Source organism: Motacilla alba, chromosome 1A, assembly GCF_015832195.1.
Source record: "Motacilla alba alba isolate MOTALB_02 chromosome 1A, Motacilla_alba_V1.0_pri, whole genome shotgun sequence".
NCBI classification, from domain to species: domain Eukaryota; kingdom Metazoa; phylum Chordata; class Aves; order Passeriformes; family Motacillidae; genus Motacilla; species Motacilla alba.
The window spans coordinates 61,242,050-61,269,801 of NC_052031.1; the positions used below are offsets into that span (position 1 = coordinate 61,242,050).

Below are 27,752 nucleotides of genomic sequence, written 5' to 3' on the forward strand. Positions count from 1 at the left end.
ATATTAAAATAAATGCATAGTTTTGGCTTCAAATACAGTTTCATTTTACTCACTGAGAAACAGGAAGGGGTTTATGAACATTCCTACAACAGTATGCCACGTGTGTGTTTGTCTCTGTGCAATTAATTATCATAGCACTTTGTCAGCAGGCTTGTGATGAAACTTAAGCGTGCAGAATACACTCCCAAAAATGCTTAGAATCAGTTCTGCTAGATAGTTATTCTCCTCTCTAGAGACTGAGCAGAGAGCTGGGAACAAGGAGCTTTTGCATTTTAATCATAGTCTAAAATTGAATTGCTCTGTTTGGGTGACCTTTTAAAAATACGTCTTTGTGTAGTCTTCTGGGAGTCTGAAGACAGCAGTCTCACTGAGACACACCTGGGATTTTTCTGAGGATTAAGGGGTTAATTGAAGATTTTAAAACAAACAAACAAACAAAAATCAAACCAAGAAACACACTAAAGCCAGATTTTGATGGCAAAACGGCAATGTATTGTAGTGTGGATTGCTTGAACTAGTCTCAATATTTTACTTAAGTGGAAAGACCTTTGAAGAGTAGGAGTGATGTCATTATTATTGCATTTTAGGGTGGTTAAATCAATGTACATGTTTTTCTCCATTTGAAAAATGAGTTAGTGTTCTAAAGTACTTCAACAAACATTTGTTTCCTTGTATTTCAGCTACCTGACTGCAAATAACAACCAGAATTTCTTGTATACTGCAAGGCCTTTTTTGAAGAGAGCTGCTTTGGTGATAAGCTATGTAAGTATGAATGGACTTGACGGTGTATTTGCTGATAATAACAACGCATAGTGGTATCCCAAAAGACTCAGAAAGCTCAAATGGTAGATCTTAATACAAAGTTAGGCTTGGGAATTAGTTTAGAAAACTTCAGCTGCGCAGAAACAAGAATATTACTGTGTTTCCACTTCAAACCTTTTGATTTATGGTGGTTGCCTTTGCAACCATGTAATTATCTGCAGGTCTTTCCTGCCCTAAATACACGGGACTCTGTGGCACTGGGCTGCCTTGTTGGTGGCATGCTGTTAATGCCAGTGCAGGTAAGAGTCGTAAGAAAAACTGCTGCTTGATGTGCTCCACACAGGACTCAACATGTTGCAGAGGAGAAAACAAGCACTTCCAAGGGAATGTGCCCGGTGTGCAGCTCCCTGTGCTGCTCTAGGAACCAGATCCCCTTGCTTGTCCTTTGACAAGTGATTACCAGAAAGGTAAAGGAGTCGCAGCTTGCAGAAATCCTTTTAGGAATTAGGATTGTGCTGCATGAGAAGCGCTGATAGAGCTTGTCCTTACACCTATGCCAGCATGGATAAATGATAAGAACTTTTAAGACATCACCCATGATTTTCCCCTCTGCATTTAGGTAGAGGTCATTAGCAAAATTCTGCAGTCTACACTGCAGCAGAGTGACAGATTCATCCTTGAGAATGCTGCCCTTGTGGTGGGTACTGAGATGAGTGATTTGCTGTCAGTAATGCAGACACAGAGGAGGGACACACAAAGTCACAGCGTGCTCTCTGCTCAGGGGTGGCAGGTTTGTCACCCTGGGTAAGGTGGCAAACTTGAATTTTGCCTAAACTGCTGAGCTGACTCGCTTTGCACAGCGTGGAGAGCTATCACAACAAGACATTTGCTGGAGGCCTTAGCTCTTCTTAGTAGTGCATTGCTAACTGAGGTGTTCTTCTTTGAAGGTGATCCTCGTGTTGTATTTCCGCCTCTGGATAATGGGAGGTTCCATGCCAATGTTTTCAGAGCAGGACAATCCAGCCTCATTCTCACCGTATTTACTAACGAGGTATGATGACAGCAATCAAGCAGAAGTTTTCAAAAGTGTGGTCTTGATGTTACATTTTCCTACACTAAAATGGTTTGCAGATGACAATGAAAAATACCTGTTGTGTTGCCTTAACTTTGTTCTTCATATTGCTCTCTCTGTATTGGAATAGAAAGCAACCAAAACTATTTGAATCCCAAAGCACATTGCAGGTCCTGTTGGGTTATATCACAGGTGCTTTCTTACTGAAAAATGTGTCTTATTTTTATGCAAAGCCCTGAGAATATAGTTCAGTTGCCTGAGCACGGGACTGGAAAGCCCAGTAACTGAGGCATAATCCTAAATCTTAAAACTGGCTGCTCCTGAGATGTGGGATGGAAGCATGCAGAGTTTTGGCTTCAGCTGAAGTTTGTATAAAAAAGGGGTGACCATGCTTCTTAGTGTAATATCAGTGAGTGAGCTGTGAATGTGGATGGGCCATGAGTGTTTGCTCTCTTTAACTACTGAAAGACACTTTCGAGTCTTCTGGAGGAATTTCCTGATGTCTCAAATGAAAATGGGAGCAGTCTTCCTATGTGTCAATTCTGGCTTGCTGGCTCCTCATTCCACCAGTGAAATTGCAGCTTAGACACAGGTTAAGATCAAGCAATCCTTATTCAACATCTGCTGCAGAATTGGATTGGATCTCATTTGGGGAACCTTTATGATAACGTGGCAACAGCTCCTATTACCATCAAGGCTCAAAGTGCTTCCAGGAAGCACATTGTCTTGTTTGGAAAGCTCTGACGTGTTTATTTCTGGTGGAGTTATTAATACCAGACTCAGTGCAGCACAGCCATGAAGGATTTGCTGCTGTCCCTTTTTGCTATGTTTATGCTGAGATGGGGGTCACCAGGTCACAAATGAGCCTGGCCTAATTTCAGTTACCTCTTCTGTGCTGCACATGCTCTTTTGTGTGTTTGTCTCTTTGCTTCTTGTAATGACAGGGGAGGGTTTTCTAAACCCAAAAGCTAAGTCATTCTCAGGGTATGAAACAGGGACTATTTTTACCACCGGCACTGCGGATTTTATTAACGGCCTTAGGAAAAACAAGTCAGTGCTGCTGGCTGAGGTCCTCCCTTGGCCCCAGCAGCAGCCCTGGCTTCACCTGCAGTCCAGCAATACCTACCCACTCCAAACCTAATTAAGGAAATCCATTCCAGTAAAAAGCAGTATTACTGTTCTGAAGGGATTCTAAAACCCTTTAATTATCCCAGCTCTTCCATTTCTGCTGAGTGATCTTAATCCTCTTTTTAACCAATTTACCCAGAAGGCTTTATCCTCCATTCAGGAAACCCATCCCTTCAGCATGTCTCAGTGTCAGTCCTGCAGGTACACTGAGACCCAGTGACCATCTCTGAACTGACAGCCCATGATGCACCCTCTGACCCTTGTACTGGCAGCAAACCTTTTCCTTCCTCCTCTGTCAGAGTCAAACTATAACTCTCATGTGAGACTTTATCTTGCCGTGGTCAAAGCTGGAGCTCTTGCTGCCCAACTGGCATTGTGCCACTCATCCCAAGTGCAGGACTGGGATAACAGGTGTAGCCAGCAAGGTTCAAGTGGCATAGGTGTGGTTTCCAGGAAGGTCTAGGAAAATGGTTCTGCCCCTCTACTCTGATCTTGTGAGATTCCTCCTGGCACACTGCATCCAGCTCTGTGGTCTTTAGCACAGGAATTACATGGAGCTGTTGGAATGAGTCCAGAGGAGGGCTGCAGGTGTGGTTGCAGCTCTCTTCACAGAGAGCAGCAGGCACAATTTCCTCAGGATTTTTCCTGGGGAAGGCAATGAGAAAGCTGAGATAAAGAAGAGAAAACAATTCTTATCTGTATTTGCTGCTCCTGTTGTTTGGCACATGTGGAATGCGTTATGGAGATTGTTTACCAAAAGTGATTATTGGACTCTGCTGATGGTTGTTTGGATTGTTTGACCAATTCGGTCAAAGCTGTGTTGTGACTGTCTGGAAGGGGTCACGGGTTTTTCTTTAGTATGGAGTGTAGTATAGTATGTAGTATAATATAGTATAGCTTAATAAAGCAGTTGTTTAGCCTTCTGAAATCAGTGGGGTCATTGCAGTTATTCCCTGGTTGGAGGACGCTCTGCTACTGTACTGCAGGAGAGCTTGTGTTTGTGGTCCAACTTCAGAGGAGCTCCTAAGCAGGGTGTGTTCCTCACCTGTGGACAGCTACAGTATCGGCAGCATGTGAAGAGCTGCTGTGGGAAGCTTTTAACAAGGTTTTGAAGGCAGTAAAAATTAGGATACAGCCCTGAAGCCAACATGTTAACTGCAAGTTGGGCTGAATTGGGAAGAAGGCAGTGGAAGAGCTAAGGTTGGTGTTGAGACCAGAAACTAAAAGAAAGGTCAGTTTTGGGTAGTGCTCTTGAAGTGATTAGTAACATCGTTTCTGTAGTTGAAGCAAGGGTTAGTCTCAGGCAGTGGGCAAGTTGTTTTGTAACTCTGAAGATTATTTAGGTCACAAATGGGAGTTTTCTGTTTTCAAAGGGTTGTCTTTATTTGAGCTGGAAGTGTGGTTTTTGTGCATGTCTTGCCAGGGTAAATGTTATGCTTTTCAACAGAGTTGAAAATTATTCTAAGACTCGGCCAGCTCTGTGGGACTAGAAGGAAGGCTGATAACAGTGGAATAAAAAAGAAAAACAGTAGCTTGGAAATGTGTGGCAGCCTTTGTGAAATTCATGAAGTTAGATCTGGAGCCGGGGTCTGGGCTGACACAGGATGAACCCAACGGAGCACTGTAACTTTGCCTGGATTTGTTGGGGCCACCATTGGGGTGGGTGTCAGTTAGGGGGTTGAAAAAGCAGTGACTTGTGAGGTCAGAATCTGTGATCCCTTAGAGCTGATACAGCCTACACTACAGGACCGGGGGTGTGAGGGGTCTGTGCATCCCTGACTGTGGGGAGGAGGGGGGCATGTAGAACTTGGGCTGGATCAAAGGAATCTAAGAGGAGACAGGTTCCAAGCAAGCCAAGGAAGTGACATGCAACAGGTAGCTGAGCTGGGAGCTTCTTCCTGCAGGACACCAGGAGTGTGATGAACGTTTATGCAGGGTCAAAGAGAGATTTGCCAAGTTGAAATAAGAGATGCAGGCTACTAAATTAAATATGCAGAGACCACATCCAACTCAGAAACTCCAACTCACCCAACTCCCCAGCTAGGAACTGGGGGAAAATTATCATCTTTTATGCTTTACTTGGCAGGGACGTCTGGTCACTGTTGGATGGACCTTTGATGTGGCTCAGTTTGGCCCTAGAAAATGCCTATGTGTTCTATGTAACTTGTCTCCAATCTTGGACAACACAAACGTATAAATTAAAGTAGACAGCTAATGATTTGTTTAATGATTGAAGGGCATAATATGCTGAAATAATTTCAGTTTTTTAGTCTTTAAAAACAGTCATCTGTTCAGCATGCTCACTAAATTACTATTGTTCAAATTACAAACGATATTCCCAAATACCTCAAAGCTTAGTGGCATAAATGAGAGCCACATTTCCATGGCCTTCAATGTGTTGCTTGGCAAAGGTGGTGTGAGAAGATGAGATGTGTCTGTCATTGCCTTTCTCAGTGGAGGCAGAAATTAAGGTGTTGGGAATCCTTTTAGTCCTAAGCCCTGCCATGAAAGCCTGTCCATCCAGGCTGTTGTGCACTGCAGGATGTACTGTCTCTAGTGGCTTTACCTTAAAGAACACAAGCTTTGATCTCAAAATCTGCAATGGGTAAGCAATAGTTCAGATAGAAAAACCAATCCCAAACCTCTGTTCAAACATTCTTGCTTGTATCAGACAGAATTTGAGGGAGAATGCAGCTAGAAAGGTTTGGAGGGCTACCCAGCTTTATGTAAACAGTGTACCAAAAGTGCAGCTCCAGAGTTAGGAGGGTGTTGAGTGCAGGGCTGACATGCTTCAGATGTTTTGCACAATGTTTTTTTCTTCTGCCCTTCTTGAGGGGAAAGAAGTAGGAGGCCTCTGGATAAACAGATTTTATTACCAATACTGTGGCGAGACAAGGGAAAAATCCATTGTGCAGCATGTCTCAACCTGTGTGAAACAGATTGAATTTTACCTGTAATTTCTAATTAAAAGTCTGTTTTTTAAAAAACAATGTCTTTGGGAGTCAAGTTATATTAATTTCTGCTGGCATTTGCCTTGTGATCTCTGGTGGCTGATCACCCTGGGCATGAAGCAGGTTATTTGTGGTGCTTCCTTAAATAGTTAATGCATTTCTACTAGGACTGCCTTGAGATAACATTATCCTGTGGTTGAACTGTTCTCTCTGTAAGCTGGCTTTCTGTATTGCTTTGCTGTTTCAATCAGGTAAATGAGAATTCAGTGCTGCAGAAGGCTGAAGAAGTGCTTATACATAAAAACTGGCACATAATCCTTTTCACAGAGATTTATGACTGTTTTCTGAGCAATGCATTTAATCATCCCAGTTGTAACTTCAAAGGCAATGAACTACCAAGAGGGAAACCATGGACCTGTGCTGGGAAAATGGGTCCATGTGCCAGCCAGTTCTGCCAAGGAAATCAAGTGTAGCAACTACTTTGATATGGAGTTTTCATGGACCTTAGGCTAGAAAATAGCATTAAAATAGACCCCTGTGACATGTCAGCTCTTAATCAGCCAGGCTTGCACACGGGTGAGGTTCTGCCAGGTTTGTCAGTGCTTTCTGTTGTGTGCTCAAAAGTTCAGCCCTACGTGTAATATCTGCAGGCACCCAGCAGTCAGGGATCACTTCTAACAAAAGGGAGAACAGCAGTGTTGGTAAAAATTGCTCTCATGCCTACCCAGGGGCCAGACAGCCCATACATCAAGTGTAAACTGTAGTTGTTATTCCATTTGGTGTTGGGAGCTGGGGGAAGGCCTGGCTGGAAGATGGTGCTCCAAAGCAAAGGCCACCCTGCAGAGAAGTGGTGCTCCCAGAGCCACAGGAAAGATTTCAGCATCTCTCTCCTCCAAGTGTTCTTGGTGTGATGAGCAGACCCTGGTAGTGCTGCTCTGGGATTTGATAGGCATTTCAATGGGCTGTGGTGCTTGCTGCAAGTGCTGGTTACCCAAGCCTTCCCTGCCAGAGTCTGCATCTGAATTTGCTGTCCAAAATACTTGCACACAGAAGGGGTAGAGAGTGGCCAGTCTCTGAGGCAAAGCAGCGTGCCCAGAACATCCCTTTGCTCCCACAGCACTGGGTGGGTAATGCTCTGGGATACAGTGAGCCATTTTCAGAAACTTTACCCCAGCAGGTTTATGAGGTCCGGTTTTTAATTTCTTGAGGATCTCAGTGGCTGTCCACAGAACCCTCCATCTGCTGCTGCCTCAGTGGTCTCTTCTGAAGCAGTTGCCCACTGCTGGGCACTGCTGGTGAATTTGGGCTGCATAACTCTGGAATGTGCTGCTGTTGGTGAGGAGCTGAGGGTCAGGTGTGATCACAAGGCATGTCCTCACTCACAGCATACCAGGGTTTGCAGAGGGAAAACACTGCGAGGTCAATCCCAGGTTTTTCAGTGCTGAGATTCTGACAGGAGGCTTGGGTTTCACTGGAAACTCACAGGCTGTTTCAGATTCTCCTAGAGAATTCGGTATTTTTCAAATTCTTAGCCACAGAGTTGAAACAACTGAGAGAGAGCCATTCACCAGAGTAAAGCTCTTCAGGCTGTGTAGCTATAGAAGCCAGCATGTCTGCTTTTCCCCATGTCCCTGGTGCACACAGGCCCACCATCCAGGGGAGTTACCTTGCTATTCATCAAGCTGCAGCTCTCTGTTCATCCCTGTCTTTCCTACTCCTGTCCTCTACTGATTGGCAGCTCTTTTCCCTAAATGCAAAAGGTTTGATGAAAGGGAATACACAGGTACTTTTCTAGCTACAAGAATTTTCTCTCTAATACTCACATATGGATGTTAAATGGAAGTTGTCTGTCTGCTGCTTGTTTGTGTAGTTTACTCCACTGTCTCTGAATGAGCTGGATAGACAGACAGAGTGGGAATTTTTTTCCTCTAAGGCTCTGAAAAGAAAATGTTTGGGCTGACAATATACAGAGCAGAAAAATAAACTCGTGTGGGAAGGTATGACTGGACTGGGAGTTCCCTAGGGGGAGTGTAAATATTACAATTTGAAGACAATATCCAAAATACCACCACCTGGTTGTAATTGCAGCCACAGGTGTCCTAGGAGGGCATTATTGTGAACTGACTTGTCAAACACACTTGGGTTTAGGGCTTTGTAAGAGGATGAAGAGAGCCTCGAGCCGAAATCAGTTCAGCTGTTAATACAAATGAGAAGCTCTTTTCCCTAATAAAAAAGCTCTTCTTACCCTTGTAGTGAACTGAAATCTCCCTGAGTGTCTGGCAGTGTGCAGGTCATGTCAGAAGAGCATATCCACAGGTTCTGTGACTTCTGAAAGGGCAAAAACTGCTTCTGTTTCACATCCCCACCTTTTTTATCCCCCATAAAGAGAGATCCTCCCCTTATTTTTTCCCCCAAATACTAGTTAAGTGCACTTAGTACCTGCCTTCTAGACAGGTCCATTTTTCCCCAACCAGGAGAATGGTTTGCCTCTGCTTTGCTAAAATCTCCCAGTGCTGGAAGATGTGGGTACCCTGCTGGGTCTTTTTGGGTGGGGTTGTTTGCCAGTAATGGGATGGTTTGCCTCTGCTTTGCTAAAATCCCCAGTGCTGGGAGATGTGGGTACCCTGCTGGGTCTTTTTGGGTGGGGTTGTTTGCCAGTAATGGGATGGGTTGGCCCAGAACTGAGTGGCTGGTAGGTTGCAGCGCAGTTTGCACTTAGAAAAAATAGTATCACTATTATATATACATGTAATCTATAACATATATGTCTATAATTATATGTATAATATACATATAATACATATTTTTTACATTTATGTATAAAATCACTGTTATAGGCCCCCACTTTTCCATGCAGCTGTGGTGGGACTTGGTCAGAGCCTTGTGATCACTCTTGCAGCACAGTTTTAGAAAGAAATCTATAATCCCTGGGTGCTGTGGGGAGAAAGCTTAAACTGCTCCAAAATCAGAAAAGACAGGAAACGCCTCATAAATTTCTATAAGTCTTGTAATTTTTTATTTTTTTTTTACCTAGTCTCACATTCCTTGTGCTCTGTTTGCCGGGGTTTGGCAGAGCTGAGATGAGGGCTTTTCCAGGGTCACTGGTCTCTATTACAGCAATGGGTAACAGACAATTCCTCAAGTATTTTCCTGTCATATTGTTATGGCTTTGAGTAGTACCCTTTTGCATTCAGTTTTGCAGCATGTCACGATCCGCCGTCACGGACGGGATCGTGGTGGTTCATTACTTGATCTCATCTGGTCAGCAGTGAGCAAGGGCCATTGTCTTCTTGGTCCAGTGGTCACACCTGCAGCTACTTGCCCCCCTCCTCACACACCCACCCCCCCGGTTAGAAGTTTCAATCTCAGTTCTTAGGAGAAAAGGGGGGTTTTCTATATAGGGGTCTCATGTCTCAGTCTTTGAGAAAAAGACTTCCCCCATCTCAGTTTGTCTGTCACGGAGGTTGTACAGTAGATGAAGGGTGTTCTGTGGGGACCACCAAAAGGTCATTCCAGAAAAGAGTCCAGCCAGGTTTGGGGGTGGAAAACTCCAGGCCATTATCGCAGAGCAGATGCAGGCGAAGAAAGGTCGAGGTGCCCCTTCTCCTTTCACTGGGTTCAGTGTACCGTGGGGTGGACAAACACACCTGTGAGCAAGAACTCGAGCTCCAGTCCCGAGGTCCTGGCAAATTCCCGTCAAACCAGGATATCGAACAGAATGTTCGGTGGTCTAGGGGTCATGAGGCAGGTGAGAGAAATTTCGGACAGAGCCTCACACAGCAGAAACAATCAGTTCAGATAGTTGTTTTCTGCAACAAGTTCTACTTATGAGTCATCCTGTATTTATCTCAAAGCATGCAACAGAACACTGAAACTAAAAAAAATTAAAACTAAACAAACTGGATTGCCATGACAACACTGGCTACCTACAGGAGGAACTGTGTTTTTCTGAGCATGCCAGAGATGATGAGAATTGAAAAGAATGCTTGAAGCCCACTGAAATGTGGATTTCCATGTTCAATTTGCAAATAAATAAATTGCTGCGATGCAAATGCTGTTACCTGGCCTGGGGGAAAACTTTGCCAGTTAAGAGGCAGAATCTTCCAGTCACCTCACCAGTAATACTCTGATTTTCATGGGATTAACTGAGAGAGTGGGAGGCAGGCAGGAATTTTTCTCCCTTGGAATTCCAGCAGACTCTAGAAGCAATATCAAGAAGATCATTAATTTAAAATGTAATTCACTCAGTCAACTAATTAGAAGAAAATACTCTTGTTGCCATTTGCAGGTAGGCTGCTGAAATGTAATTAGCTCCTGGAGTGATTTCAGAATCTTCAAGTCTTTTCAAAATTTGCAAATTAGTTCCTTGAGGTGTTGGCTTTGGTAAGAGGTTTCTTCCAAACTTTCTCTCGTGTTTAGTTTTCTCCTTAGTCTTATGATATGAGAGCCACATAGATGTGAAGGAATGTCAGATGCTTTTGAGAGCCATAAATAAAAAGCAGCACTGGATTGTCAGTAACTATTATTAGCATCTTGTTATTTTTCTGTTCCTAGTACATAGAATAGCGATAGTTTTTAAGTGCTTTATTTTATACAGCCATCCATCATGTTCAAGGACAGGCTACCAATGCTGAAGGCATATCCAAACTTTTGCTTGATTCAGAGCCTGCTGAAGGCTTTGTTTGAATGCCTCCAAAAGTCAGGCAGTGCCTCCATGGATCTGCGGTACCGTCACTGCTAATGTCACATGCACGTTCAGAGAGGGAGCTTGGGCTTGGCCAGGAGGGTGACTGCAGAGGCCAACCACCTGACTGTACACAGGTGGTGATCATTGTCACAGGCTTTAAAATGTTTCTCTGTGGTTGGAAGAGAGTATTTAAGGACTAATTATTGCCATAGTGGAATGGAGTGATTGTTCTCCTTTGGGAGCTGCCTCTGGCAGCAAGCTGTGCACATGGCTCCCGAGGAGGGCTGAAACCTCACAAGCACTTGGAAATAGGAACTTGTTTACAAACCTGTCCTCATCAGTCAGTGGCCTGAAGTTGTCTTCCCATCTTCAACAGCAGCTTATCCTACCTTTCCAGCAGAAATGCATTAACTCACACTGATCTGGCTACTCTGAATCCCTCTGAAATTAAGTGGACTCAATTTGTTATGGCAGCAAACTATTTATTCTGTGCTGTGTAAGGATCTATCAGCTCCTGCCTTATCAGTGAAGATGCAGAAAAGCAGCTAGTCTGTCCTCAACTGCAGTGCTGCAGTTTGCAAAGATCCCAAATGTCATCTTGTTCCTTCCTACCCAGCAGCCCAGTCTGAGGAAGCAGGGGAGGGTTTTCTGGTGCGTGTTGTGGTTTGCATACAAACTTCTATGAATATTTTGATGCCTATTGAAAATGTTAATGTGCCAGGGCATAAAAGGACACTCCCTCCAAAAACTGGGCTCTCCTAAAGCATCAAGTGCAAAAATAACTCAGTGCTTCTGGAAATCCTGTCAAATATACATACTTGTAGTAACAGTATCATAATGTCATATCATATATGACATTATCCAGATTCATCTACATAGACTTGCTTTTGTTTTAACAATAAAGCCGGAAATGGATCTCAGTTTGGCTTTGAAGTAAGTAGCTGTAAATAAATGCTGGCAGCCTGTTCTGAGCTGATGTGTTGAGGGTGATGGAGAAGTCTGTTTTATTGTGGCTGAGCAGAGGTGGGTCAGGCCACACATAATGTCACGAGTGAGTGCCTTGGTGTGATTAAGTCTCACAAGATTTTGTGTTGCTGTGTTTCTCTGTAACGTGTGCCAGAAGGGTTGGTGACTAGAAAACACATTTGTTTCTTTAGGAAGAGTGAACAATCAAAATTTTAAGAATCATTTGAAGAAAATTAGGTTATATTGTGAGGGATGCTCTCCTAAATAGGAACTGGCTTTTTAATCGCTGCCTCTGTTAAGAGAAGATGGATTTTCTTTCTTTCTCTTTTGTTTAGTACCTCAGGGTGGGGAAGGTGAGGAAAGTACAGGGATTGGAAGAGAAGTGCATCAAATGGCTGAAAACCTTAAAAATGTTGGAATATTCCACTTCCCAGAATTGAGAGTTTAGAAGGATCTGTGGGAAAATGAGAATGTGTCTCTGCGACTGTTTACAAAGACACATTCCAGCTCAGTAAGCTTCAGTGCTTTTGGGTCACTGTGCTGCTGGAGACATTTATTTCTTGGATGAGAAGAGAACCTGATACCCTCACTTTGTAGTTTTTTAAGTATGTTTTCACAGAAATTCAGGGCCCAACACCCATCTGGGAACTTCCTGCCTGGAGTCACACTTAGCTTCAGTGTCCTACCATTCTGCCACAAATCTGATGTTGTAAGTGCTGTTGTAAGGGGCTGTGTTTTGACCACAAAGGGCCATGTTTGTAAGTGGCAAGTGAGACAATCCTCTGTCTACATGCCTTGACATTTCTGCCATCCTTTGTTACCATTTTAATAAACCTGCAAGGTACCATGGCAACTGGGTGTGATAACAGCTGCTGAAGCAGGCTCAGATGGAGGAAATCCTATGCAGGATAGAATGTAATTTTTTCCTTTTTTTGAGTATTTGCCATTTTTGGTGCTGTGTACAATGTGGATTATTCCATTTTCAGGCAAAGGATGGATTTGTCTCTTTGAAGGCTGTCACAATTTTACTTGGTTGACTTCACAATTACTGGAATAATCAATCTGCAGTCTCTTGTACTTAAAACTATTTTAACTTTAGATGCACTTTTTGGCAAGTGGATGCCAAGAAGCAAAAGCCTGGGGCAGAGAGGGATGTTGGTTTGACTTGTTTTTTTTCTTGTTTTCTTTAACCCAGTGGCACACATGCTGTTCTTTTCTAATCCTTTGAAAGCCCTGCATACTTCCCAGAGGGCAGCACTCTCGCCATTTCCATTAATTTCCTCTCTGTTGAGAATAACAACTACTGAAGATTACAACAATTTGAAATCCCTTCTCCCCCATCACTTCTGTGGCACATCTCATGCAATCTGGCCCCAGCCCTAAGAAACTGTGATGGAATCAGCTAAGAATCACTCTGCCCCTCTTTTCTTCTGTATTTTCTCCCTATTCCTTGATTTTCAAAGAGAAAAGAGAGAGGGGTCTGACTTTAATTGCACCCATGTTGTGCAGATAGAAGAAATCCTAAATTGTAAGTTAAACCCAGTTAAAGGGATATTTTGTATTGCAGCACTGATGCAGTGAAGTGTAAAAGTAAAAGTTCAATATATATGTATGTACTTGTGTAGTTATTCATTTATTGTTTAAACTGCCAGAAAGTCACTTCAAAAGTCTAATATTCAAATGGGAGTTGAAGTTCTGTTAGTTTTCCAAAGGCTGGTGTATAGAAACCCTGTAAATATTACTGATCTTATGTTATTTCTTCAAATGATCTGTCAAAGTGGCACTCACCTGTGGCAGCATCTCTGTTTGCAGAGAGGTGTGGCGCTGCCTGTTGGTGCAGAGTTGTTGATTAGTTTTTTTGTTGTTTCCTCCTCCCCTGTGGTATGTGGTAAATGCCAAAGGAGGACGTTTCCTGTGCTGGCAGTCGTTCCATGTATTACATGACCTGTTTTCATTTGCAGGTTTTTAACTTATTCCTACCTTCTGGCCTTCAATGCGTGGCTGCTGCTGGCACCCATCACCCTGTGCTACGACTGGCAGGTCGGCAGCATCCCTTTGGTCGAGTCCATCTGGGATGTCAGGAACTTAGCCACGGTGTTCCTGGTGCTGGTGATGACATTACTCAGCCTACACTGCATTGCTGCATTCAAGGTAACCCCAAAAGCCATGCAATACAACTAAAAAGAAAATAAATTCAAAAGTCTTTTGTTTCCTAGTCTTCAGATGAGATGGTTGGTAAGCGCATGTTTTCCTCTGGAATGCACTGGAGTGAGGTGAAAAATCATTCCAGTAATAACTAATGCAGGCAAGCTCAACTGATGAAAATGTCTCTCTAGTTGAATGTCTCAGTCTTTAATTGGTCTGATTTGAGGGCAGAACTTGGCCCAGACTCCCGCATTCCATTATTGTTAATGATCCAAACCCCACAGAAGTTTTTAAGCATCTCTGCCTCTCCCATAATCATTAAGCTTTTTGTCACTTACTTCAAACAGGACTGGGAACTGTCATGTGCAGAGCCTTTTGAAAATAAAATCGATTCCTCTATTTGCACTTTTGTTATGCTTCTAAAACCTAAACATTGGATACATCTTGATGAGGAGATTTTTTTTGTCAGCAGAGTAATGGAATGTGGGAAATCGGAAATGACCTGGAAATTGTTCTTTAGCGTAAATAATACAGTTGGTAAGCCATACTTCCCAATTCAGTCTTTCAGAGGTACCATTAATCATATTGCAGAAGTGAAAGCGAGGTTGTATAAGCCTTGTCAGAAGCCAGATACGCACTTCCATGGAAGGGGTTTTTTGTGGATCATAGGGAGTTACAAGCTGTTTCTCTTTCATTTGAGTTGTGGAAGCTTCTTTTGGAGAGATGTCAGTAGTCACTTTGGAAATAGTACAAAAGTTTCTCTTCTTTAAATGTGTGTATGGCTGAAAAGCATAGTTGAAGAGTGTCAGGTTTTAATGCCTGTAATGCTAAAATGTGCAGGTCATGTACATTTTCAGTCTACCCTGGCAGTCTTCCCTGTGCTCCTGATAAGAGACAGAAAATGAACCAAAACAGTTTGAGAGTGCAGAATTATTAATTTAGATAATACATTCGCTGATGCTGTATGGGAAATATAGGAAAACACCCTATCAGGTATTCACCAGTTCTACCTGCAGGTTGTACATCATCTCATATTCATCATATCTTCATTACTCACTGTTAGAGATATTCAGAACTGTTTGTATTAGACCTAATCCTGTTCTCAAGAAAGTTAATGATAAAATTCTCATTAGCCCAGTATTGAAGACTTCTGAATAATCTTATTCCATGTTCATTGAAGTTTTGTTTGCTTTTTATTTCTTCTCCTGCTGTCAGAACTATATGTAGGATTAATATTGTTGGTTTTCTTGAAAAAGATTTTATCATATTTTTATTACTTTTTTTAAAAAAAACACCAATTCAGTCTGTATTTATGAATACCACTGTTTGATTTGAAACTGCAAGTTGTAATTTTTTTGTGAGAAGTTCAGTTTTGCTCTTGACCACTGTTAGTGTTAAACAACATGAATTTTGTTCTTTGGGCACTTACTTACTATATGCTTTGAAATTCGTCTTAAAGATTCCTTTGTGTTTTTCCTTGAAAACCCCAAACACTGAATGAATTGGATCTGAAGTGATTTGCTTTTGTATCTAATCAGTAAAATTAGATACAAAAAATTTGTATCTAATCAGTAAAACTAGAACCATCTTGACAAAGTGCTCTCACGAGCACTTGCAGCCTCCAACAAACCTACTGTGAACATGGAACTGCTGATGGTTCCTGTGGATCACCTTGGACGTGTTTCCCTCAGCCCTTGGTACAGAGTCACAGAAGGGTTCTGTTGGAAGGGACCTCAAAGGGACACCTTTCACTAGACCAGGTGGCTCAGAACCCCATCCAACCTGGCCGTGAACACTTTGAGGGATGGCGCATATGTGCATATATAATTAGAAGTATAATTGGAAATATTTTGCTTTTCAGGAAATTCTACACATCTGAAGCTATTTTCTGTTTTATTTTTAACAACTCCCACAATCTCTGAATTGTGGTACTGCCCTTGAGTGGTATTAAGATGGTTCTGTTGGGCTGAGTGGTATGAATTACCAAGGAAAGCAAACAGGAAGCAGCACTTTTCCTGGAAATAAATGATGCCATTTGACTTCAAACAGTCCCTTTAATAACAGGGAGAGGGGAGTTCAGGGCACGTGAACTGCAGGCACAATTCATTGTATTAGGGTCTCAGGAAAACATCTTTCCAAATGCAGCAGCAGTGGCCTTTTTATAGGGCATTGCTTCCCCCAGTCAGTCAAGCCCCAGACAAGCTGTTACTCAGTGCTTTACAGTTTATAGGCAGCACAAGATATATCAGTTGATTTCTCACATTTCGTAAAGTGTAAGATGTTCTGCTTTCTTTTGGAAGCAAACAGAACAATCTTAGCAGCCATTTTTCTCTGCTTTTTCATTGCAAGGTCTCACCTGGAAGAGGTAACTTGCAATTTCCTAAGGAATGATTGTAGAGTGAACAGGCATGCAGTCTGTGTGCCTCTCTCTTTAGAGTGTAGGTGTGCAGGGATAAGAGAGAATGAAACCTCATATTCATTCTCAGTGGCACCATTGCTTTCCTTTCTGCAGCACGGAGAATGGAAATGCTAGAAATTGTTTTGGCAGCAGTGAAGACATTGGTCCAGTGAACATTGAACTGATTTTCAGTGGCAAGAGGTGATGTGTGTGCATCCACAACACAAACTCACAGGAGACTCATAGAATGTTTTGTGTGGACTGTAATTAGAGAATGCATGGATTGGATTTCTGCCTTTGTTGTCGCTGAATTTTAAACAGGGCTAATTTGTTGACGTTCCTGATTAGGGTAATAACTCTGTTGGGCATGTATGTGTGGTGCTGATAAAGGACATCTAAGGCAGGAAGCTTTCTTGTTTCATTTTGTGAACCTTGTTATACCTCAGAAAGAGAAGAAACAGTTTCTACCCGTGGATGCTTTCCTTGGAACATATCTGTTACTAGATGGGGATTTAGTGATGGAAACTGCAGAAACAAGAGAAGGCAGCTCTCCAGTTTGTTTGGAGAGAGAAGCCTCCCTTCTCATCCTGCTTGTGCACCTTCACTGTTGTCTTCCTCTTTACTTAATGAGGTCACTTAAAAACATGGCTTTGTTAACAGTGTATAACTTCTCTTCTCTGGGCTATTTCTCCTGTGTAGTGTGAATCCCTCTCACTTACCAGCTGGAGAGCTCCCTGTGAACAGCTCCCCATGCAGGACTTGTTCTGCTCTTTGCAGTGAATGTCCTCACACAGGCTTCAAGCAGTGTGCTGGGGCTGTGACAAAGACTGGGGGTGCTATTGAAAATGACTGCATCCTGGAGGAATTTTAATAGTTGGGAAAAGAGGATGACATTTATTTATTGTTCATTGTCAAAGATAGCCTTGGCTATGAGGAATGGTTGTGGTGTGACTTCCCCTAGGATTACAGAGGTACCAGGAAATGGATGAGGCATTCTCTCAGTGGATGGCAAGCATGCCAGTCACAAGGTCAGAAAAAAAACCTGGTGCTTCAGAAGGCCACTGGGGTACCTAAGGGCCCATGGCACTGCCTTTCTTTGCTGGAAGATACAGGGAGCACCTGGTGAACTGGAGGGAGTTACATTCTTGGCATTATCATCAGGATGACAGTTATTTCTTTGACATGTCATAATAATTCAATGAGCATGAAAGGAAGACCCTTCAGATGTTTGAAGCTCCACTCTGCATGGCATTTTTAGGTCGCTGCCTAATTAGCAGCTTGTCCCATAGTTTCAGCTGTGAATGTATGTGTACAGAGCACGTGATGGATGGGATTCCATTTACACTGTGGTACCTGACATATGGAGGGCTGATAGTGGGAAAACGCGTGTGTGTAATGAGCTAATTCAGTAGGGTGATCTGGAAAACTAACTTGAAGCAGTGGCTTTTGCACCTGGGCAATCTGGGGGGGTGTGGGAGTGTATTGCACCTCATACTGACGGCCCTCACACATTTGTACTCGTGAGCAGCATTGTAAAGGTACCTTCTGGTGGTTCACAGCACCTTCTGCTCGTTCAGCAGGAGCACATAATGGTGTGCAGCAGTTTGCTCATGTCCGAGGAGGGAATGCTACTAACACTTCACATCAATTAAAAAAAAATACATCTAGTGTGCTCTGTAACTTTTTTGAGAGAATGTCCTTTGGTATTCTGTGTGATATGGCTACATATGGTACAGGAAATTGTGATGGTTTTTAGGTTATATTCATGGCATGTGACTGACATATGTATTATCCTGATCTTTCATATGCTACAGTTGGTTGTTTCTTATTTCAGATCTAATTTTAAAGGTGATGCTGCCTCTTTGAATTTCCCTGCATGGTGCTTCCTAGCCAAGACAAGGCATTTTATACCATATTGTGATGACTTTATTTTGTGCTGTAATTGGCATCATATTGCCATTTATCTGGTGGGTTATATGTATGGATAGCATCTGAGCATATTCCTCAGTGACTTTCAGACTAAATTTCTTGGCTGACAACGTTCAGTATCATCCAGGAGAGGAATGCATTTGCATCTTCTCTTTGTGCGCATGTTTCTGTTGTTTTTGCTAGCACTCATTATGTGTATTTTGTCATGCTATTTACTTTACCCTGCACTCATGAGACCTTTGCCTCGTTTCCCAGGTTTGGCATGTCATTAATAAATCACAACTTATGGACCTTTCTGGGGAACAATTGCCTTTTATAATATTCTACAGCAGTACCAGCATAGTTAGAAAGTATGCCTAGCAAAATTTATATGCCACAACACTTCCAGAACAATACCTGCTTCAAAGGCACAGCAAGGTGAATAAGGCTATTTATTGATGGAGTCTATCTGACGAGCTGGAAACCACAGTCATTTCCATAAAAGGTCCATTTAAAATAAATCCTGCTTTCATTTTCCTGAGGGCCACTTGAATTCCTTCCACATAGAGAGAAGGTCAGGACTGATGTTCTTAATCCTTTGCAGCGAGTTTTTTCCTGTGCTGCTTCTGTTGTTAATATTTGCTGCAGGGAGAGAGTGATAAGCCAGAAAGAGTGTTCAGTGAAATCTGGAGGAAGGGGGGAGCCCCTTGCAGGCACCCCGAGCTCACCGGCCGCGTTTCTGCTCTGTCGAGTGCTGCGGCCGCATCAGCTGCGCGCGGGTCCCTGGTGGGGCTGGCAGGAGCAGGGAAGCCTTCCCAGGGAGCTCGCTGTGCCAGCTGACAGACTCAAGCTAAAGGGAAAAGCTGCCTTAGTCTGTGCGTGACTGCTGTTTTGGATTAAAAAAGCAACCACAAGAACTGTCAAAATACCTTGTGCATCGTATTTTCTTTTGCTCGGAAGATGTTTGAAAATAGCAGGTTTGGAGCGTGGTACTCAGAGTAAATACAACCACAGCTTGAAGCAGTTCTGATTTGGCTCCCTATGAATATATTCAGCATCCCACCAAATGGGCTCGTACTGCCTTCAGCGTGGTGTAGGTAATTATCACGGGGGCAGGGAGGTCTGCCATTTTCAGCATATTAAGGCTGAATTACTCCTTTTATCTGCCATTTTCTTCTTCTGATTTGTGTTAGTATTTGAAAACCTACTCACAGCTGAAAGGTTTTGAAATGGCACAGTAGTAGGGGTGAACGTGAGAGTGGAGGTGAAATGAGGAGTAAGAAATTTACAGCTGGGAGAGGTAATGATTGTTCATTGTGGCTACTTGGCCTCAGTTAAACATTGGGGTGCCAAGCTACTGTGTGGGTTTTGTTTTTTGTTAGTCTCCTCTTGTTCCATGTTACCTTCTCAAGAGCAAATTCACCATGAACCAAGTTACTTTTCCAAAGATCGTGCTTTTATATACTGCAGATTTGTGCATTGAGTTTTACCTGTTTTGGTTTTTTGTTTTCCCCACCTAGTCAAGCAGCCTGCAGTCACAGAATGAAAGGGAAGAGGGAAAAGCAACTACAAGGTGAAAAGGATTATTCTAATTCCTGGAGCAATTTGTTGATTTTCCTATTTCCTTTTGGAATGTTCCACTTCTCTTTCAAAGATTTGTGTGCTTCTTCATCCTGCTCAAATGGGCTTGTCAAGTGGAATTAGAGGTTGCAGAGATTAAGGATTGGGAAAATGAGCTTGTATCTTAAGGGAATTTGAGAAACCTGGGTGAGAAAGACCATAAACTCACAGCTGAATGGATGGGTAGCTGACTTCTACAGGGAAAAAGAAAATAGTAGATACCAGAATTTTACTCTAAGATGCTAATATAAAATATGAAATATTATGGGATATATTTCTGTGCCTGTTATGGGAATGGGAAAGGACTGCTTTCTGCTTTAATTCCATAATTGAAAGTCAGATTTCCAGAGGTGTTGAGCACCCACAATTCTCATGCAGGTAAAGTTTTTAGGCATTTTCAGCATTTCTGAAAACCGTGCTGTTTTACCTGGTACAGACCAGGACTTTCTTCCTTCTGGAAACAGAGAGGGAATGATCTTGTTAGGGTGGTCTGAGACGTGTTCCAAGGGTTTCTCTTTGGATAATCCTGGGTGAGGAAGCCAGTGCTCCTTTCTAGGGTTTTGGTTTCAGATTCTCACTGCATGTTTCAGTTTCTGGTGTATGTTTGGCTGTGCACCAGTTCCTAAGAGGTGCTGCCGCTGGTGAACTGGAAAGTATTTTCTGTTGTTACCAAATACTTGAAATAGTATCAGTATGTCAGGTAGCTAATACACAGTCAGCAGTGATTATCAAAATAGCATTAGACATCCATGGCTATTTCTATCAAAACTAGATGATGACCAAGAAAAATTTAGTTATTTTAGGAAATGAGCGTGTTACTAAGCCTGGCATTCAAGTAGCTGGTGCTACTGAAGATGCTGATTTTTAATTTTTTTTTTTAATGAGATGAGAAAATAAAACTCCTAATAAAGTGTAGTAATTACAGAATTTGTGGCTCTTTTTCTAGGAGCAAGCTGATTAAGACAGGTGTCTGAGCCAGTTTTAAAGCTGGTAAGTTACCTTTTGCTTACCAAATGCTTGAGTTTTTCAGACCATCAGTTGACACCCGACTTTTGGCATCATTCACTTGGAAGCCGTGGCACAGGCAGGAGAGTGAAATAACCACAGCTCCACAGTGCCCTGCTGTTTGGTCACAGTAGATAAAGATGTGTGTGTCCCATCCAGGTTCTGCTGGTGACCTGAAGGAGAGCGTGCTGATGGTGCATGGAGCGTGGTACAGCTCTGCCATGGCCCATCTGTGTGTGCACCAGTCAGGTGAGAGTTGGAAACGCCCACAGCTCCTGTCAGCTTTACAACCACAGAGGTTTTTTTATTTTTTCCTTTGAAGGAATCAATCCCTAGGGTTAATTCCTGATTAGCTTAATGCTTTCTTTTTATCACCTTATGCATGAATGGAGAGTGAATTTGACATGCTTCTACACCATCCCTTTTATCTTTAATGCTGTGTGTGTGGAAAGTGCAAGAGTGGGTGTTTGCAGATGCTGACCTCTAGCCAGGTGAGATGCTGCCAGTGGTTTGATGCAGGCTGGTGAGGAGTCACGTTGCTGAGCCACTTGTGGCTTCATGAGAGACTGGTAGAGCAGAAATAGATGAAGCAGGGTTGTGTGCAGTCTGCACTAAGGGTTTGTACAAATGGATGTTAGGAATAAACTGAAGAAGTGTCATCCTCTGTCTGCAGAGAGTCATGCAGCTCCTCTGAGTCTCTGTGTCTCTTTTGATGGATAATGCACTTACCTCCTAGGCCTGGAAGTGTTTGAAAATGTGTAATAGCAATCATTGCTTTTGTACAGCTGTGCACTACCAGCTTTCCTGGATGCAGCTTTTCTGCACATGCAGTCAGGTGTTCCAAGCAGAACATCTCACTGCAATGGGCCATCCAGAGCTCACTGTCACAGGGATTGATGCCTTTGGTAGGAAGGAGATCTTTACTCCATGGAGCTGATGGATCTAAATGGTGGAGGGGTGACACTTGTCTCATTCTCAAAAAAAAAAACCAGTTAGAGAAAGGAATTAAACCCATTTTATTGCCTTTCCATCAAACAGGCAAGCATGTATAAACACCTTCAGAAACATTCCGAGGCAGAACAGAATGGAATTTGCTTGGATTTGTTCTCCCAGTTGGTGTCTTCCCTGATGTGAAGCTTAGTCCAGCCAGGAGAAACGCTGTCCTCACAGCTCTGCTTTCCAGTGCCTCAGCCCTTGGAGGTGCCAGGCAATGTGAACATCAGTCCTGTCAGCACAGTGCAGACTTCATGGATCTGGCACCTTAGACCGTGCCTCCTCCAGGGGAAAAGTAAGGAATTCACTTATGCAAGCCCATAGTTATGGCAGTTATGCTGAAGTGATCTGTGCACCTCCTGCACTCACACTCAGAGAACTCTGCCTTGTAGAAGACTTGTGCTTTAGTGGTAGGCAGCAAATACTTATTTATGGCTCAGGAATATGTCTTACATGTAAAATGGAAAGACCTCTTCAGTTGTAAATTCTAGAGTTTCTTCCTTTTTCCCCCAAACTGCTAAGGAAGCAATTTTTGAGATTTATTGCTGTATTGATCATGTTTGACCTTGGAGTGATTCTTTGATACTCTGTTTGAGACAGTGGGACACTTTTTTTGCATTACCCTTGGGAGAAATAGTTTTATTTAGTTCTTTGATAAGTCTGTGAAAACAAAGTTAGAAAGCTCTTTTTTAAATCAGTTTTTGGTTTGGTTTGTTGTTTTATTGGTGGGGTTTTTTTGTTACAGCATAATGAAGGCCTAATTGTAATGAGTTAGATGTGAATTTCAAAACTCCTCCCTCCCACCAAGCTATTTACTATAATAAATGCTATTTTGATTTGAAATTAGTTTGTCTTTGACAAGATAAATAATTCTGAAGTTAATTCAGACGTGTTTGTTGATTCCTCCCCCACCAGAGACTACAGTGACAGAAAGACAAGCTTTGTATTTCCAAAGGAAAGAACTGTCTTTAAGAGGAAAGGAATTGTCTCTCTGAATGCAGTGATCTATAATTTCTAGTCCTAGCTATTTTATTTTAAGGAGAAAGGAAGACAAACAAAATTGCCTATTACTCTTTAAAAGCTTTTACTACTGCTCTGGGCACCTGGAAGATGCTGATTCTGACACCTTTACCTCAGCTATCTCAAGCGGGATCATATGACCAAAGTAGCTAAACCAAAGAAATGGTCCTAATATTTCTTTTATTTCTTTGCCAGGAAAATGTAACAGGTTATGTATAGGTTGGATTTGTTTTATTTAGAAAAATGCATGGAGAGGATTTCTCCTATGGCTTGTGTTGCTTGGGAGATGCTGCTGCCCTCTGCTCCTGCAGCCCCACAAGTGGCTCACAGGCACAACCACACATAGCACCAAACCAGCTGAAGCCTGACCTTCAAGGACCAGCTCTTCCCAAAAGCCTCTGCCTTAATGGAATGCTTTAAGAAGGGCATTGCCAGCTGTTTTTTGTTTCAGAAATAAGGAGCACCATGGAGGGTTCTGCTGCTCCACGAGGCTGGTTTGTGTGTGCTGGCTTCCAGTCTCTGAGCCCTTCCCGAGGGACTGAGCTGGCAGCCCTCAATGGCGTTAGCATGGAGTTGTGACTTGTTCTGGGGAGAAAAAGGGCATGCAGAACCATTTGATCCTTCAGCTGAGCTAATTCCCACATTTTCCTCTTTGTCATTTGATGTACAAGTTTTCTTTGTCTTTCTCTAGCATTCAGTTTCCTTTGCTTATCTGCAGTGCTGCAGCCTTGAATAACACCATGTCCTTCCTAGAGATATTTAACTAGAGATTGTTTTCCCAATTATTGATTTAATGATCAACAATTAGAGAAATTTTTGATAGCTGGATTGTTTGAAAGCAAATGCATATCTTGAGGACTGAGAATGTTGTATTTGCTGGCAGCTCACTCCCTTGGGTCCAACATACCTTGTTATGCCCCCTGCTCCTTAGTGTCAAACCCCTCGGGTAGAGTGGTAGCAGAAGATGGGCACCATAATCAGGTCAGACAAAGTGGGAAGGGAGAGCCAAATGGCAGGAGAAAAATGGAGTACATTTCCGGATCTGGGTGGAGAGGGAAGTTGAAGCTGAGCTAGAACTGGTAATTTTGATTCAGAGTTGAGAATAAATTTTTAATGCCTTTTTTTTTTTCCAAGTTAAATTTTCTGTTGTAATCACCAGGCACCTCTGCTCATCATCTTTATGGATTGATGTCTTCTTCAACGCTGAAAATAATGTACTTTAGATGCTGTTGTGACTGCATGTAGGCACTAGTAACTGTGAATCCAAGATACTGAAAAAGTGGATAATAGCAGTGCTATAGATAACTGTGGTGCTATTTAAAACACATATTGATAAAGAAGTCTGGAGATGTAAATTCTACTCCTCTCTCTGCCTCATGATTCTCCTTTGAGCCAGGAGAAATCCGTGAACTTTTTTGTGATCCTGTGGTTCAGATCCTTCAAAGCGACGTCAGAGCCTCCTGACTTGTACCCTTGCTTTTGGTACCCACAGAAAAGACCTGTTGTCTTTCCCATAGAATAGGATAAATATATTTTAGTAGTAGGACTCCTGAATTTCAGCCACTCTCTAGACCAGTGGTAACTGCTGTTGCAGTCCGTGCAAAAGCAAGACAGTTTGTCCTGCTTGGCCCCTCATCATTGATTGGACTCCATTTCACTACTCAAAAATCTTAATCAACGTTTCTAAATGTAGCTCCCTCTGGCAAAGAGAAGTCAATTTGCTCTTCAAAACCGAGAAATTGCCCACAACAATTAGAAAGTGCTGCAACCATTAAGTGATTCTGGATGCATCTGTTTCTGAGCATGACAGAGCTTCTCGGGATGTCTGCAGACAGTGAGAAGCAGTATCTGAGCCAGGAGAGCACGGATGTCTGCCAGGGTGATTGAACAGGCCTAAAGCTACACTTTTATCCTGGTGTCATTCTTTGAGAAGCAAGAGCTGATTCACCCACTTGGGGTGGAGCTAAACCTGAAACTCAGCTTGCTCAGGAGACTTGGGTCTCTCCATGGCAGGACGAGTGGCCACTGCATCCCTGGATGCCTGTGCTGGCTCCACAGATCATGCTTGGTTTCAATTGCATGTGGTAATTCCATTCCTCCTCAAAGAGTCAGCTAACATTAAAGTGAGTACAAGTGCAGGGCATTAACTGAGCTCAAGTGAAAAACATTAATTTCAGCATACAGCCTGTCTCAAATTTCTGACTCTCTATGACTGTGGAGACCTTGTGTGCGAAAGTATCGTTTCAAGTGTAGATATCTTCCTTGAAAGAGATAAAATGACTGCATTAATGTGTCATTTGGGGCTAGTTTTCTTTACACAAAATGTGACTGATTGAACAGCTTTTTCTCTGCTATAAACACTTAGGATTGAACCCAGCGGTCTGTGTGTATGTGATATGCATTTGTGTATTTACATACAGTCACACTGTCGTAGACATGCTAATGTATACATTCACACTACTCTGTACTTACATATCACCAATATGAGTTATATCTTAGGTGATAGCTGTGCCATGCATGTGGTAGAGCTGATCTTGGGAAAGATACCAAGGGTAATAATAGACACAGTGGGCAGTGTTTGTGCACTTTCTGGGCATATTAGATGCACCAGGAGTGCATAAATATCAAAGATTAGTGTCTTGTAAAAATTTCATTTAAATGCAAAAACGTGCCAAATGTTAATCTAAGTTGCTTTTTTTATGACCCTCAAAAAGGTTAGAGGTGAATCAAGTTGGATTTTTTTAGTTGATATTGTTTAATTTTGTATTATTGCAGAAACTGGAACACAAAGAAGTTTTGGTTGGCTTGTTGTTCCTGGTTTTCCCATTCATCCCAGCCAGCAACCTCTTCTTCAGGGTGGGATTTGTGGTGGCAGAGCGAGTCCTTTACATGCCGAGGTAACTATTGCAATTGAATTTTTTTTTGCTAATGAGACCACCATCTCATTTTCTGAAAGCAGGCATGATTGCTTCTTCCCTTTTAAATACTTCAGACATTATATTGCAGGTCAGTGTGTTCTCTGCCTGGGAGTTTTGGTGTTACAGCATGAGAGATTTTATAGTCAGCTGAGAGCAGATTGCTTGGCAGGAGCAAAGCTACTCAAAATCCTTGCTTTTCTTTTTAAACACAGAGTTTTTTTGTGTGCTTGACACAACTCAATACAGAGATGAGGTGTTGTTTCTTGAGGGTTGTCCTTCAAGGCTCTTTTTCTTGGTAGCATTATCAAATTTAATTCCTTAATGATTTTATCTTAAAGACAGCAGCTGGAAAGTTAGCCTATCATGTTTTTTGGGTTCTTTTTCAGCTTTCCCACTCCATTAGGTGGTCAGTAAATACAAGGGAGACTTTTGCTGCCTCAAAAGGCTCCTGGATTCAGTTGTGGGATATGCACATGGGCTCCTGCCTGTGAGCTACTGATTGCATACATATCTAAGAGAGGAGATTTGCACTTGGTGAACAGGAGGAGGAAAATCCAGCCACTTCTCCATCCCTCAGCCAGTGCTCTGAATTTCCCATCAGCTTTCAGCCACTAACAATTGGCACTTGAGCTGTCTGGGTTCTTTGGTTGCATTTATGCAGGGACAGCTTTGAGGTGTCACTTGTGACATCTCCACAGTGTCCATATCAGAGGCTGCAGTGGCACTCAGAGGCCGTTCATCCAAGATGCACCAGACCATTGCCCATTTGACAGAAACACAGGCTGGTTGAGGCTGGAGAGGACCTTGGGAGGTCATCTGGTCCTGATCCCTTGGGCAAGGAGAGCCAGTTGCCTGGGACCAGGTACAAACAGCTTTGAGTCCAAAGAGGGAGATTCCACAACAGCTCTGGGAAATTTGTGCCAGTAGAGTTTCTTCCATGCATGAGCAGAAGTGAATGCTGCAAGTTAGAAATCCCAATTCTACCCTTGGTGTAGGGGGCCAGCCTCTGTTATATCACGTGGGAACTGCCATTGCAGAACTGATGACAGAACAGAAGTCCTCAGTTTCACCCTGGGTTACTTTGTGACAACTGAAACAGAAGTTTTATTCCACAAAACATTTAAATTCTATTCCTCAGGAATTGTGCATCCAACATCCTAAGAAAAATGCTTACAGGTAGTCTTTTGAAAAGCTGTACATTTTTTGATTGTTATTGGTGTAAGCACGGTCACAGAAAGGTTGCTCATTGGTGTAAACCTCAGGCTGTGGAGAAGCTTATAAGGCTCTTATGCAGTTAGGCTGTATCCCTGTGCCTCTGTACACACACATGCTTTTTAGGTTAAATTCTGCTGACTTTGTTCACTTCACTAGCCCTGCCTTTGTTAGCTGAGGGTACACCTGAAAGTGTAGTGAGTGAAAGTTGTCTCTCAGAGTTATTTTGCAAATGATACCCTCAACTAATGGATCCTGCATCATTTCAAATTAACTTGGAAATCAGATTGCTTTAAACTCATGTAACAGAAAATGAGGAAACACATGAAAGAGCAAAGCTATTAAGGAAACAGTCAGCTGAACACAGGGCTGTGTTGAGTGGTTGCATTTCTGAATCTCAAAAGAACAACTGCGGAAAATACTTCAGCTGTCAGCAGTTCCTCGTCCTCCTCCAGATGAGACTGCTGATATAATGAGAGGAGGGGCAATGAAGAAGAAAAAAGGGTATGTTTGCACAGAGAAAATTAATCAGCGTTAACATGTGTGCATATAGTTTGTATAATGCTTTTCATCTCCCCGAGGGCTTTGCAAATATATGACCTACAAAGTAGGTGATTGATAGTTGCTATTTTTTTTTTTTTTTTCAATTAGAAAGACTGAGGTAGAAGGATTAAATCTGGAGTAAGTCTGTGTCAGAGTCCCTGGGTCTCATATTTGGCTCAGATCACTCCTGTCTTGCTTTGCAACATTTGGTTTTTGCTCTTAGCCCAGGCTGGCAGGTAGCTGGCATGAAAAGGAAAGGCAGACCCTGGCAGTGCATGGCAAAGGTGGGGGCTTCCTTGCCAAATGATCTGGGGACAGCTGAGCATCTCTTGCATCCTCCAGGTCCAAAATTGCAGGGTTGTTGAGGGGGACTTCTGCTAACATTCTTGACTATGGCAACACAAAAACAAAGTGATTTTGTTTT

General features: G+C 42.6%; 1 protein-coding gene across 2 annotated transcripts in view; it reads left to right on the forward strand.

Moving 5' to 3' along the window:
• Positions 1-27,752, forward strand: part of TMTC1 (transmembrane O-mannosyltransferase targeting cadherins 1) — a 134,353-nt gene that overhangs the window by 51,427 nt on the left and 55,174 nt on the right. For both annotated transcript variants that reach the window (XM_038154205.1, XM_038154204.1), the window contains exons 6-9: positions 681-762; positions 1,710-1,813; positions 13,528-13,717; positions 25,431-25,552. In XM_038154205.1, the coding sequence (XP_038010133.1) occupies positions 681-762; positions 1,710-1,813; positions 13,528-13,717; positions 25,431-25,552 (498 nt within the window). The remainder of the gene's footprint in view (positions 1-680; positions 763-1,709; positions 1,814-13,527; positions 13,718-25,430; positions 25,553-27,752) is intronic.